Genomic DNA, 14,009 nt, shown 5'->3' with positions numbered 1-14,009 from the left:
ATTCTTATCATTTAATTCAAATAACAAAAAAATACTCATTTCTTCTAGCAAAAAATACCCCAAGTCTTTGCGTGTTATGAAGTCTATTAGTTTTTCTAATATTAATAGTCCAAAAATAACATTGTTTACGCAAATGTACATTTTTTTAGTAAGACTGTATTATTGTGGAAAATTTTGAGGTGAATCCTCATGCTGAAATCAACGGCAGCCACCCATACGTATATCCCAAGCGAAACGATGAAGAGCTATTGTTCGAAAATTGAATCCTTTTCATTGACAATTTATACCAGAATTATTTCAAAAGCTCTCACGTCTCATTCAAGTAGACATTTTTAAGTATTTTCAGGATAATTACGTTGCCAAATTTTTGAAGAATAATGTGGACGGTGACAAAGAGTCTTAACTGAGGTAATTACTATTGATTCAATCATCGTTGTCCAGTCCATCTAAAAGCTCGTCGATTAAAACATTACAAGTGTACGGGTCCCAAAACCATTGGCTTGGTGTCGTTAATTTGTTATATTTCTAAAAGTTATATATTGGTTACTCAGTCAATAAATCTGTATATGACTGCAACGCAACACATAATAGATGCTAAAAATCCCCGAGTTACGATTAGCATTTGTGTTTGTTTTCATTTTTTTTTTTCGTTGCTAATAAACGATTGATAAAAAGAGAACGTTCTGCCTACATCACGTTTGTTGGTGTCTTACGTATAGTAACTCACGATAGATTCGGTGTATGCCAAAATTGTTACAATTTGTTTCTTGCTACAGAAAACAAAATGTGATAAAATACAAAGTTATTAAACCCAACACGAACAAATCAATGATTCATCTCACTTTACATATTTAAACACATAAAGAAGAGATAACACTTGAGCGAGGATTTTTTTTTTCTGAACACGTTGAACGTAATCCAAACTCCACTTTAAACACTCAATATAAATAGTGGTAAATATCACCACAACAGCACAGTTGGTTTTAGAAGGTGTTCCGAGCAAGACTCATAATATTTTTTCTCGAATTTATCTGCAAATTATTGTTATAAAAAGTGGCAACATGAAAGACGACCTTGTGCCAACGATCGATATTTCACCCCTATTCGGTAACGATCTTCCAGCAAAACGGAAAGTTGCCGCAGAAATTGATAAGGCAAGCAGATCTTCGGGATTTTTCTTCGCTTCGAACCATGGTGTCGATGTTTTGGACGAGCTGGTCAAAACTACAAGAAAATTCCATCAGAGTCTTAGCGAAGAAGAGAAATGGAATCTAGCCATTGTAGCTTACAACAAGGAGAATGTTGAGCAAAAACGGAATGGATACTACTTGCCGATCGAGGGAAAGAAAGCTGTCGAATCATACGTTAGTGCTTTTAGTTAAATTTTAAAGAAAATATTTCATTTAATGCAATGTATGTAGTGCTACTTGAATCCGTCATTTACATCCGAACATCCAAAAATTAAGGCAAAAGTACCATGCCACGAGGTAAATATTTGGCCAGACTCGAAGAAGCATCAAGGCTTTAAGGAATTCAATGAATCTTTCTACTGGAAATTGTTTGATGTCTCTGCAGCTATACTTCGGGGTTATGCTTTAGCCTTGGGTAAAGAAGAAACCTTTTTCGATGAGCATTTCAGGAAGGAAGATACATTGTCATCAGTTCGTCTCATTAGGTTGAAAACCTAGGAATTTTCGTTGAAACTGTACAACTAATCATTTTAATGGTCTCAGGTACCCGTACTTAGAGAACTATCCTCCAGTAAAAACGGCAAAAGATGGAACAAAAGTTAGTTTCGAAAGTCACGAAGACGCATCCCTTATAACAGTTTTGTATCAACCATGTAAGTGATTTTCATCAGATTTTTCTTTTTCAAATGACTCACGATTCATTCAATTGTTATACAGTTGTGGCTAACTTACAAGTTGAGATGCCAGACGGTTACAAAAGCATTCCGTCGTCAGATGATTGCTTCCTTGTCAATGCTGGTGGATACATGGCTTGGATAACCGATAATTATTACAGGGTAAATCGTGCATTTAAGCAAAAACAAACTCGCGAATTGACAATAAACAACACCAACATTTACACAGGCACCGATTCATCGAGTTAAATGGGTCAATGCTGAGCGACTTTCATTACCATATTTCGTAATGTTGGGCTACGATAGTACCGTTGAGCCTTTTGTGCCTCACAAGCCGGATGAAAAACCAAAGAGACCAGCTCTATCTTATGGAGATTATTTCTCAAAAGCGCGGGTTGATCTAGTAGTTAGCAATGGTCAGACGTAAGAACTCTTCGATTGTGAAGACTGTGTACCAGTAAATAAATAAATTCGACTAAAATTCCTGAATCGATGCACCTTATTCGTAATATTAAGGCAACGTTAACTTTGAAGTATTGCAATGAAATAAAGAAATAAAAACTGAAAATCCTGCTATTAATTCACATTTATAGCTCTATCACCACAACACTCTACACAATACGAATTGAAACTTTACTGTGTGATGAGGCATACAGCTTTGTAAATAATGTTAGACACTATAAATACCTTGATAGTATGGAGTTGAATTTTTTCGCGAGTTAATTCTGTTGATTTTATAACTGATCTTTGAGAGTAAGTTTTTCTTTCAAATGAGCAATACACTGCAAAAACCACAACAAAGGTAGAGTTAAATGGTAAAAGCCGAACTATAATTACCGAGACGTTCCATCTCTATTTATAGGTATCATGGAAGCTACGCATCAAAAGACCAATCCTACCATAGAGAATGTGAGTTGTTTACATGACGACAACACCAGAACGTTTTTATCATTTGCATTTATGCGTTATCACTTCGTTGGTGACAATTATAATCAATCAACTCAACTAAAAATTCCTTTCAAAATTAAACTTTTCCACGGTTCTAGGAATTTCGCTCTTTAATTCATACGCGTGATTTTAAATGAATTGCGTAAAATTCGATGGATTTTTTCCATAAAGGAAAATATTTTGTTTCGTTTTGGTCTCGTGGATTCTGAGCAGCTAGATAACTTCAGAATTTACGACACATCACTCAGCCCAACCTTGATGCGGCATGGCATTGTATTTGATTGTTTATTTGTTGAACAACATCATCAAGTTAGATGTTGGAATAAATAAACAATCAAATAGGTATGATGCCGTCTCAACGTTGAGCTGAGTGATAGATGGCCCAACCCTTCGCTTCAAGGGACGCGTTTGTTAATTCTGTGCTATTGTGACTATAGGGGACAAAAGGTCACAACTGTGTTGTGTGAGCCTTTGATCTTAATGTCCATATAGTTCGATTTTACATTTATTTTATTCAATAAAATTTATTGTTTGCTAAAAAAAATTCTTGTAATATAAGCCGGCGCGAGATTCCTTCCAGCCAATCAATCAATTTTTAACAATAACGATATCACAGCAAAGAGTATCGCATTAATTGTTTGTTGGGGGTTGTTAGCAACAGTTTGTGGTCCAGGCTTTTCTAAAATTGGTCATTTAATCTAATAGTGGGCATCTATAATTCGGGCTGGGCCTTGGACTGTGGTAGAAAAAGTTAGGTATGTTATGTCCGCTTAAGTCTAGTGCTCCAGGCGCAAAGGCAGATTCTCAGTAATAGGCATAGTAGAATTTTAGATTTGATCAATACCAATACTCTCTCTAGTTTGGTTGCTAGAGAGGGGATTGTCAATACACAATGAATGCAGCATCAATTTGTACAGGAACTTACAGATTTCATGATGTTCTGTGCAAAAGCCGGAGACAGAATGTCAATTTTTAGTATAATAAACTAGTTCATCTTTCATGGTATGTGGTTGTCTTATGACCAAAATGGAAAAATGTGATCGGAAAAATGATTTTCTCCACCTCTCTAATCATATAAGACGATAAATATAAATATTTAATTTGATCTGAGTAAATAAACTCTGAGTGTGGGAGCTGTTAAAAGTCGACGTTTTAAGATGTTTATGATAACATGAATGAATCATATCATTTCATGTTTGTTTGCTCAACATCGTAAGCATCTGAAAATTTGAAGAGATTATAACTAGAGATAAGACAGTTTGTTTCGAACATGTTTCGTACTGCTGGATTTTAGCAGAACCGTTTACTTTTAGTCTTTCGGGATGCAAATTGGGACGCAAGAATAAACAGGCCCGTAGCTAGAAACCATTTCTCAGACATCCCAGAGGGGGCTGAACGACGTTAAAAAATGTTTTGTATGGGAAAAATAAAAAAAACGGTTTTTTGGAAATTCCAGAGGGGGCTCAGCCCCCACTAGCCCCCCCGTAGCTACGGGCCTGAGAATAAACCTAGCAATAGTCACGTCAAGGAATTTATAAATTTCTTTCCTTCCCGAAAAGTGGAATTAAACTGAAATTTCGGCTGTCTATCATTTTCTTTTCCAGTCGTATCCTTCGCATCTGATTAACGCAAATTAAATACTTGTAAATACTCTTCAATAATTTTATTATATTTCTAAATTTTCTATCAATTATTACGAAATCGTTTATGATTCAGAGATAGTAGTTTGTAACACCTTACATGTGCAGAACAATAGCGCGAACTTCAATGGATTGTCGCTTAATATTTAAGTCAGCCTCACTTTCGTTTAAAAATGCCGTGTGTAGTGCGAATCCAGCAACGTCCTGTAAACAGTTCTCCTTCACTGTCATATAATTTTTCCTAGCTCTAGCCAACTTTGAGCTGAAGCTGTCGTAACACTTGAACAGAATTACTTCGTCGGGCTGCATATGAGACCAATAGTACCACTTATGCATTGGGTTGTACTTCACCGCAAACGTTTCCCGGTCTTTGAGCCAAGGAGGATATCTAACTTCGGTAGCAACAAGATCCTCAGCTACATTTACAGTTCGAAAATCGGCCATAGCGAGAGGATAATCGTAGACGATGTCTTTAATCGGTCGCCAAACGTTTATTATTTGAAATCTTTTAAAGTTTCTGAATTCGTCGTTAACATGGTAACGAATTCGATCATGCGAGCTGACAGGTGTTTGGTCAACATGAACTCTTAATACCGGTTCTCTTTGCAATGGCGTTTCGATACACGCTGGATTATGTTTGCGAAATGTGTGATCGAATATAACTATTTCATCAGCACCAGTTAGGTCCCGTAAAAGACTTTCCACTTCTTCGTAATACGATGCAATGACCTCTTCGTTGTCATCGGAAAGAAAGCATTCAGTATTGAATGAAGTGGGTGCGACAAGAGTTTGGAATCCTGTAGTATCCAAATTTGCTAGATTTTCACGTGCTCTTAAATCGGTTACCGGTACTGTGACCGTATGATTTTCAAAATTCGACTGTTTCGTTCCATTTGGACAGGTAATAGTGTCAATGTACCAACGTTCGTTCGAATGATTGTTCACAGATCGGCTGTAGTTTAATGTTGCTGCAACGTCAAGTGGTTTTTGCTCCGACATTATAGTTTAGCAGAAAAGAATCGAAAATTTTCACTGAACTTATCACCCGATCTTTATGAAAATTGAAATGAGTCTGTGACCTATGTTCCCAATCTCTTTATGTACTCTCGTCAGTAGTAAGAGGCCGTTCAGAGTTTCAGATTTTCGACTCTTGCAATCAATCGTTTGCTTCTCTCACAAAATATTTGTTTTGTTTTACCCACTAGAAGCTTGTTGCAAAGTATTCAAATCTTGGTCTGAATTTACGTAAAGTTTTGCTGAACGCTATCTCGTCTAATTAATAAGCATTGAATCACAAATAAAACAACTTTATGTGGAAACGAAACCATGAAAGGGGACTTTTCCGTTGTACGACGTTTGAATAAAACATCCATGTAAGTTGTTTTGATTTTTCGTGTGGAAAGTACCTCTTTAAGTTGTTTACAAAATTTAGTCCGCAAACGGTATAATAAGTTAGGGGATTTTTCCGCATAATTTATTGATATGAGTGCAAGATTGATAATGTAAAAGGTAGAAGATTTATGCGAAAACTTAAATAAATAGAGCCACAGATAAGTCTTACAAATTAGTTGTATCGTCGCTACTGAAGAAGACTAGAGTGCGTAGTATTGTTGGTCTTATTTCAATTTCATTTTTCAAACTCTTTAAATGGATTCCCAAACATCGCGAGAACGAGTCGTTCAAAAACTATCAGATACAAATTTCACGGACCTGCATCGATTTCGAGGCCTTGGAGAAGATCCAGTTTATCATCAACAGATCTTGGAAAACCGATTTCAACCATTTCCAGACACGATGGGTTACAATGACTTCTTCGCAGTGAGCTGGAAAGGATTGAGGCTACTAAAAGACCCTGAGACACAGGCGACATATCATAACCTATTGTGGGAATTGAAACCGAAAACAATTGTTGAACTGGGTGTTTATTCTGGCGGTTCATTAGTGTGGTTTCGAGATCTAGCCAAAGCATTCGGATTTAGTTGTACGGTGGTCGGAGTTGATATTGACTTGAGTAGATGTCAAATTCAGGAAGACGACATGAGTGGCATTAAGTTGATAACGGGTGACTGCAATTTTCCGGAAAACATTAATTTCGGAAAATTGGAGCATCCAATTTTGTTCATTGATGACGCCCATTGCAACACGTTCAATGTTTTAAAGTGCGCAATTGTTAGCGATATCATTAAGACAGGCGATTACTTTGTAATTGAGGACACGATGCCTATGTGGAGGAGGTATAGTCCCAAGACGTTACAGTTTAATTTGCGAGCGTTTTCTGATTTGATGCTATTGGACTCGCTCTATTCAAATACCTGTCCTCAGTTGAAAGACGGAGTTTTTAAAATTCTTTAACAATTGAAAGAATCGTTTGAATTTCGATGTAAACTTTATTTCAATAATAAAAACTTGTTTTTTGTATAAGTGTCCTAAGTACTGTTCGAGCACTTAAGTTCTAGATATTCATTTCGTCCCATTAACGAAAACATACCTCCAGTATGCAAGAACAAGCAATTTACATTGGCTAAATCCTTTTCATTCTTTAATTCTAAACAACTCTTTAGTGCTTTTACGGTGTAGGTGCCATCCAGTACAATACCCGATGATCTCGCCACAGATCTCATCAGATCTAATTCATCATCAGTAGACTCACCATAGCCTTTGCTGTAAGCTTCGACGAACGTGATTAGTTCTTGAGCCTTAACTTTTGTCTGCAGTCCCAGTTGAGCCAGTACATCGTTAACATAATCATAAAAGTGATCGACTCCCGAATCCCATACAATATACCCTGTTAGTTGAACATGTCTCAATTTGGTAGACAAGTATTTACCAACACATAAACCGGCAGCTGTACCGCCACTTCCACACGCAAAAATAATTTCGTCGATTTCTAAATCACCATCAAGGACTTGATCTTCGATTTCTTTGAAAGCTTCGACATAGCCGAAAATGCCTTGAATTACACTGCCACCCATTGGTAGAATATACGGATTGGTTGCCATTTTCGATGCGATCATTTTGTCTCTGGTCTCCCGTAATATCGTTTCCTGGCCCTTCAGTCGGTACTCTTCTCTTGTTACAAAGAACAACTCCGAACCGAACAGATTATGAAAGAATAAATTGCCTTCGGATGAACCGGCATCTTTTTCAGATGTTTTGACGAGAACATGGGCACTCTTCAGTCCGAGTCTAGGTGCTATCGCGGACAGAACACGACAGGAGTTTGATTGCAACGGCCCCAGCGAAAGAACATAATCGTAATTTCCTTTCATCACTTCCGGAAGAATGAATTCCAATTTTCGTATTTTATTGCCGCTAGCTGCCATATCAGTTAAATCATCCCGTTTTATCCAAAAATTGTAATGCTGATTTTTCCAAGAAAATCTCCAACTTTGCAGAGGCGTAGGGTAGTTACCAAACTGCGAAAGGAGAAAATTCCCATTTTAGCTAGTATGATGTAAAAATCATCAAACGATGAGTTACCATTAGTCTCTGTTTTGGAACACAGCTCAGATCCTTTGCTTGTGAATTCAACGAATGGTCATATGGTTGCAAAAGGTGATTGAAAGAGACACTATGGGCAACTGCTCCCTGCATCATGTGTTTAAGTAACTAGAAAAATGGGATGTTAAATACACGTCCGAAAATGGTTGATCGAATTCGATGTCCAGTTTGTTCATTAAAATAAAATTCCTTTAGAATATTTAAATCATTGTATTGACCACCGGCAACGTTCACAGTTACCAATCATATCATGTAATTATAGAGTCTACTACTTCTTTGACCTAGGAATTTTCAACAAATTGCCGTTAGGTAGAAACTTTTCGAGAGTTTTAAAGATAACTATACTAGTTGAAAGAAGTGATCTTAATTTGAATCTTTTCTCTAACATTACAAGCGCCGTATAAAATAACATTTTGTATGGATAGTTTCACTTCACTTTACAGTTTTACTTTTAGTAATTTTAAATTTCAATGAACTTCGGGCATCGTTTCATTAGTGTTGACAAACAAAGAGTATCTCACCTCGATGATTACAATTTTCACTATTTCAGAATTGATATACTACACACTTTATAGTACAACTTGTGTGATATAGCACCGTCCGTAACTTATGAGCGAAATTTTGTAAATAACTTTGAAAAAAAAGCAGAAACATAACAGATAGAATAGACGTTGCAATACAACGTAAGCGGTACAACATGTGTGTATAATATAATATGTATTATAAGTAAAGCTATGAATATATCTTCGCGGGAATTACCTTTTCTAAGATCTTCATGGTGTGTTGTAAACGAAATCTTAAATATTGTCGTATTTCTTTCGTTTCGTTGTAAGGAAATATTTGTGTATCTGTGCTCTGCTCATACTTCGATTACAGTAGTATATTATTGAGAGCTAGATTTGCGCGAAGTTGTGACTAAATTAGTTAGGAAAATATCGTTCTGTGAACTAACATAACATTCGGACTCAAAAAATGAACGTTATTCCGGAAGTTGAAAATTCCCAGAAAGAATCATAAAAGAAAAATGTAGACCACAACCAGATCTACAATTTTCTTTATTTGGCCAATGAGCCATCTGCTGAATCTACCTAGTATTCATCGACGGGTAGTAGCAAAGTTAGAGTATTTCAGATGTTTCTTTCTTTGCTTAAAATAAGTTATGTCTCTTAATTCATTTGTTTGTGCTATATGTCTTGATATATGGCATATAACATTCATCGTCGTTGAAAATTGAAAAACTCCGTTGTTCTGTAGAGGCGCCACTCCACTATGGTAAAAATGTCCTCGAAGTGACTCCGTTTTTACGATATGGTCACTTCGTCATAAGCAAACGTTAATACATGAACCGTAAGATTAGAAAGAAATGCTGAAATTGGTATAGAGGTAGAATTGGTTCAACCTACAAAAATCAAATATTTCACTTGTCACTCACATACACCCAAAAAAAAAGTTCTACGATTCAATCGCCCAAAAACACGATAAGACCAATGGTTTACTTATCCGTTCCGTAATGTACATTTAAAACGTACAGTAAATGTCAGACGTTTAAATGTGTATTAAAAAATAAATTCAACTTAATTGATGATTCGTAATGGTACAATCATATCATCTGCTTTTATGGTTTTTGATGAGAAAACAAGCAAAAATTAAAAAAAATTAAAAAGTTTGCACTAGATTTGAACCTTGCACCTCTTACTTGCCAGGCTCAGACGTACTAGCTGAACTAACGGGCTGCTGAGAAGAGTGAATGTAATTTCGAACACCTTATAATGTACGGTTGAAAAGCAAAGTGAGCCATTGATTGCTCCAGTAACATGGTTGTGTTTTTTAAGTTTCAGTTTCTATCAAATTGTTTTTCGATTTTTTTAAATTTTATTAAAGTTTTATTCTGCAATTGAATTTTTCCCAACTAATCAAACGTATAATTACCGATCGAGGTCGGCCAAAACTATAAAAAGGAACTTTTGTATTGGTAACTGACACGACACTATGAATCGTTTTGGCTCCGCCAGCAAATAGTTTTTACTTAACAAATCTAAGCATTGGCTAACCACATCAAAGTTAACTTGTTTGATGATATACAGTGTCGTAGGCGTCTCACGTGTCAAATATAGAAATCACAACTGTTACCTGACAAGTACAGATCAATCGTACAGCAGTGTACGGATCAAGTGTACATCTCATTTTCGACTATCTATTTAGAGAAGCTAAACTCAGGGATTGCGAAGCAACAACTCACACTTTTCGAAAGACAGCCCCTTGTGGCAGGAGACTTTTCATTTACTTTCAGTTCCAGTAAATTTTACCTATTGTTTACTACATCAAACTGAAAATACTGAAACTACTGCCGAATTAGTTGTTTTCCTATTTGCCAAGTCGGTTCGCTTGTAGAGGCGCCACATTTTTTATATCATGTTTACTTCATTCGCACTGTACTTTTTTTGTGTAACAACTTCACATTGATTCATTCCCATGAAATTTCACAGCAGTGAAGTTCGTTCATGAAAATATAATTCAGTGACACATAACAAAACGTACTAAAATGTAATAGTTTGAGAGAAACTCCTATTACTTTTCAGTATATTAATTTCAAAACGACCTTTTCCTATAGTGGAAGATAAGATTTAATGAATTTCGTTCTGGACAAATTTTTAGTGTAAAGTTAAAGTCTGGTTTTTACTTAGAAATGTTGCTCGTACGAGAGCACTACCCTGCACGGTTTCCACTGGTTGAAATTAGTCTATATCGTTGTTTAACCAATGAAAATCCTTCACGAAGTTATAACGAATTTTTGTAAGTTGAAATCAAGCCGTAAGCCTAACATTTTTTCTTTTTCTTTTTCAAAAGCAACATTATTTTGCTGACCAAGCTTGTTACATAATCCAACTTTGTAAACATTATAAAAACAAGTCTTCAATAAACGAAATTATATATAAAACAGCCCTAACATTCAGCAACAGTTTAGCAGTTTTCAGTTCAGCAGGTGGTGGATGTGCTTTAATACTTAAAGCAGAAAATACTATCTTCAGAAGAGAGGAAGTTAACTAAAGAAAGTCCGACATTACCTTTTTTAACTGTCACTTTTGAAAAATAACAGAATCTAGTACAACTTGGTTTTTTATGGCAACACTGATGTGTCATCAGTGACAGAAGCAAGGGAAGCAAGGAAAGTCAAACAACAAATAAAATAGTAACCGAGTGCCGAGTATATTCATTTAAGTGAATTATTTTAAGAAATATCTATAAGAAGAATCGTTACACAGTAAGTATTAATTGTTGCGGGTTTGAGAACATTAATGTTGCAATATTGCACATTGTATTGAAATACCATTTAGATCTGAAGTTTAGTTCGAGTTTGATGCATATAACCCAACTTTTAATTGGTTGGAATAAACATCGGTCAACGTAAATATCTGGAATCAATTGTAAAAGCTGAAACCTGATTTTAATCTCTTTGGGATGTAAACAATTTCACTTTGACATTGCAAATCCAATTGTGATCCAGGTCTTTAAGTGAATGGTGCTATTTCGTCGGATTGACTTTCTTGTGCAATAGTTAAACTACGCACCACTTGACCGTTTTCTCTATTTCTTTTGCAGAATCCAACAAACACAAAATGATTATTCCAATTCGTTGTTTCACATGTGGAAAAGTTATTGGAAACAAATGGGAAGCATATCTCGGATTACTACAAGCTGAATACACAGAAGGGTAAGATACCGATCAAACAATTAAGGGCCAGATGAAATTGTAAGTTAACAATTATTTACAGTGACGCTCTCGATGCACTCGGATTGAAACGATACTGTTGCCGAAGAATGCTTTTGGGACACGTTGATTTGATTGAAAAGCTGCTCAATTATGCCCCATTGGAGAAATAAGAATATTTAACGTTTCGACCGGTGTGATTATGTTGTGTACAAAGAAAAAATTTGAATAAAACTATGGAAGAACATTGACGAACTGAAGCCATAGAAAGTCTTTTGGTCATTTTGAAATCTCAAAGAATTTTCAACGAAGTTGCTATGTCTTGTCATAATAAGATTGTTGGCGGTAAGTACTTACAACATCAACGTTTTTAGGCCATTTGACGTGAGGTGAGGTATATTAAATCCAAATCAAAAAATGTTTCACGGCTAGTCTCAAGAGCAGACTTTACATCTCAGAACTGGTTGCATCATTTCCATTCAGCTGAATGTATTGTCCGTTGAGTTTTTGGTGAACTTGTCTAAATGCTCTTCATGACAAACTACCTTCAGATCCGCTCTGACGTTAGGTCGATGCTCGGACCTACAGTCGAACCAACTACCAAGTCTTGTATCCAGATATCTAGGCAAGACAATGTCGTTAATTATCTGCAACTTCCAATTACTGATCATATCAGATCTCAGATCTACTATAAAAATTCAACACATGGTCAATCTACGCTCTACAAATAAAACGACGATCGAATGCACATCGTCATCGCGTGAAACGTGAAAAACGACTATTACAGTTAAAAAATCTTTGCCTGTTCTTGGAGTGCGTTGTCCAACAAGAATCCGTTGGAAGTTGCAGTTCCTCTTATTTTTCTTTTTATGTGCAGGCAGTAATGTATTACATTTACACCTAAAGCTTTAACCTACTGAGTAACTAAAGATCACTAAAGAAATATGAAGTGATTGACTGAGAGAACATAAAATGAAAATATTTCTGACGTTAAGTGAATTCCTCCTTCTGACATTCACACATTCACTCTCCAAAATCCAACAAAAAATCATCATAAAAATTTCATAAAATTTAAAATTCACTAAGTGTTATCTGGTGCAAGTGATACAAATGGCAATTTGATTTTCAGTCAACACATTCCAACTTGACGTTACATTGCACATTGTATACGTCAGGTGGCCTGTGTGTAGCTGCCTCCGGTAGCTGCACACATATAAAGGCCAACCTTTTAGATGTGACTGGTCATCTGTTATTGACAGAGACGAACCGTCACACAAAAACAAACATTCATAATCGAATCGAGAGTGCACCTTGGGTGCCTCATAGTATCTTTCATGCTTTGGGGCCAAAACCAAGGTCAAGGTCAATTTTGGAAAATTTATTTCGATTTTTCCCCCTGTGCATGAATTTTTTTTTGAGTACTTGGTTTGGACGATGTATTTAAGCTATTTTCGAGAGTTGTAGCCCGAACGGGGTGATCAAACCAAGTACACAAATAACTATTACATGACTAGGGATAAAAATATGAAAAGTATAGTTTTCTCGTGAATTTTGTTGATTCGAGGCGTAGCCGAGGTCATATAACACACGAAAATGTGCCTCAATGATTTTTAATTCATCTGATATCAACAAACACAACAAAAATAAGCGAAATTGACCCGCAAATTCATTGTACATTGTAACAACGAAGAGATTTTCCATATGTCTTACAAATACTTGCATCAAAGGAAGGAAGTAATAGATTTGATAATTATTATGAGCATAAAATTACCGGGAAAATGAAAATGTATTGCTCTTGACCTCTTTACTTTGGTATCCCAAAATTGAAGCTCGTACTAACCTGACAACCATAAAAATTTTCAACGCCTACAGGTATTAGTGAAAAACTCTATGTAAAATTGGAAGAAATGTAAAACTTACACAGATTGGCGTCGGGCCCACATTTTATCATACGGAATACCGGTCTGGGTATGATTAGTCTAAGTCTATGAAATAAAACTAGACTACTGTCTTCGAACTTCGATATAACTTACGAGAAAAACCATTCCTAGTTAATTCAGCGACCTCAAACATATAGGCAGTAGATGTTTGGTGTGAATTAAATGCTATGAGTACTATAACTTTGTCCTTTGATAATGAGTGTTGAAAACGTGTCTTTACCTACGATTTTCCATGCTAAGACAAAGCGTCTTTTGGAAGCGGCAGACGTTTGGCGTCTGATCAATGAATATTAATCATTGAATCTTCTACTTCTTTTGTTCAAAGTACTATTTGATAGAAATTCTTTTATTTCATACGTCTGAGATCATACATGCAGTTATCAATGTTTTTTGTATTTTTGTTTTCG

The 14,009-nt window shown here is 35.9% G+C and overlaps 4 protein-coding genes across 4 annotated transcripts; 2 read left to right on the top strand and 2 right to left on the bottom strand.

The window, feature by feature from the left end:
• The first annotated feature begins 955 nt into the window (after positions 1 to 955).
• Positions 956 to 2,432, top strand: LOC119077147 (isopenicillin N synthase-like). Its single transcript, XM_037184334.1, has 5 exons — positions 956 to 1,364; positions 1,422 to 1,675; positions 1,734 to 1,843; positions 1,908 to 2,026; positions 2,094 to 2,432. The coding sequence occupies exons 1-5, from the start codon at positions 1,062 to 1,064 to the stop codon at positions 2,289 to 2,291; spliced, it is 984 nt and encodes a 327-aa protein (XP_037040229.1). The 5' UTR covers positions 956 to 1,061; the 3' UTR covers positions 2,292 to 2,432.
• A 2,116-nt stretch (positions 2,433 to 4,548) lies between these two features.
• On the bottom strand, positions 4,549 to 5,451 carry LOC119080035 (hydroxylase/desaturase CTB9-like). The gene has a single exon (XM_037188227.1). The coding sequence runs from the start codon at positions 5,449 to 5,451 to the stop codon at positions 4,549 to 4,551; it is 903 nt and encodes a 300-aa protein (XP_037044122.1).
• Positions 5,452 to 6,088: 637 nt separating this feature from the next.
• On the bottom strand, positions 6,089 to 8,655 carry LOC119077045 (bifunctional D-cysteine desulfhydrase/1-aminocyclopropane-1-carboxylate deaminase, mitochondrial-like). Its single transcript, XM_037184178.1, has 3 exons — positions 8,475 to 8,655; positions 7,933 to 8,061; positions 6,089 to 7,868 (listed from the first exon to the last, which is right to left on the bottom strand). The coding sequence occupies exons 2-3, from the start codon at positions 8,047 to 8,049 to the stop codon at positions 6,879 to 6,881; spliced, it is 1,107 nt and encodes a 368-aa protein (XP_037040073.1). The 5' UTR covers positions 8,050 to 8,061; positions 8,475 to 8,655; the 3' UTR covers positions 6,089 to 6,878.
• A 2,405-nt stretch (positions 8,656 to 11,060) lies between these two features.
• LOC119078234 (DNA-directed RNA polymerases I, II, and III subunit RPABC5) lies at positions 11,061 to 11,928 on the top strand. Its single transcript, XM_037185696.1, has 3 exons — positions 11,061 to 11,215; positions 11,554 to 11,665; positions 11,727 to 11,928. The coding sequence occupies exons 2-3, from the start codon at positions 11,571 to 11,573 to the stop codon at positions 11,833 to 11,835; spliced, it is 204 nt and encodes a 67-aa protein (XP_037041591.1). The 5' UTR covers positions 11,061 to 11,215; positions 11,554 to 11,570; the 3' UTR covers positions 11,836 to 11,928.
• The last annotated feature ends 2,081 nt before the right edge of the window (positions 11,929 to 14,009 follow it).

This window comes from Bradysia coprophila, chromosome III (genome assembly GCF_014529535.1).
Source record: "Bradysia coprophila strain Holo2 chromosome III, BU_Bcop_v1, whole genome shotgun sequence".
NCBI classification, from domain to species: domain Eukaryota; kingdom Metazoa; phylum Arthropoda; class Insecta; order Diptera; family Sciaridae; genus Bradysia; species Bradysia coprophila.
The sequence above is the reverse complement of the archived record's forward strand: the minus strand, read 5'-3'. Positions and strand labels throughout refer to the sequence as shown.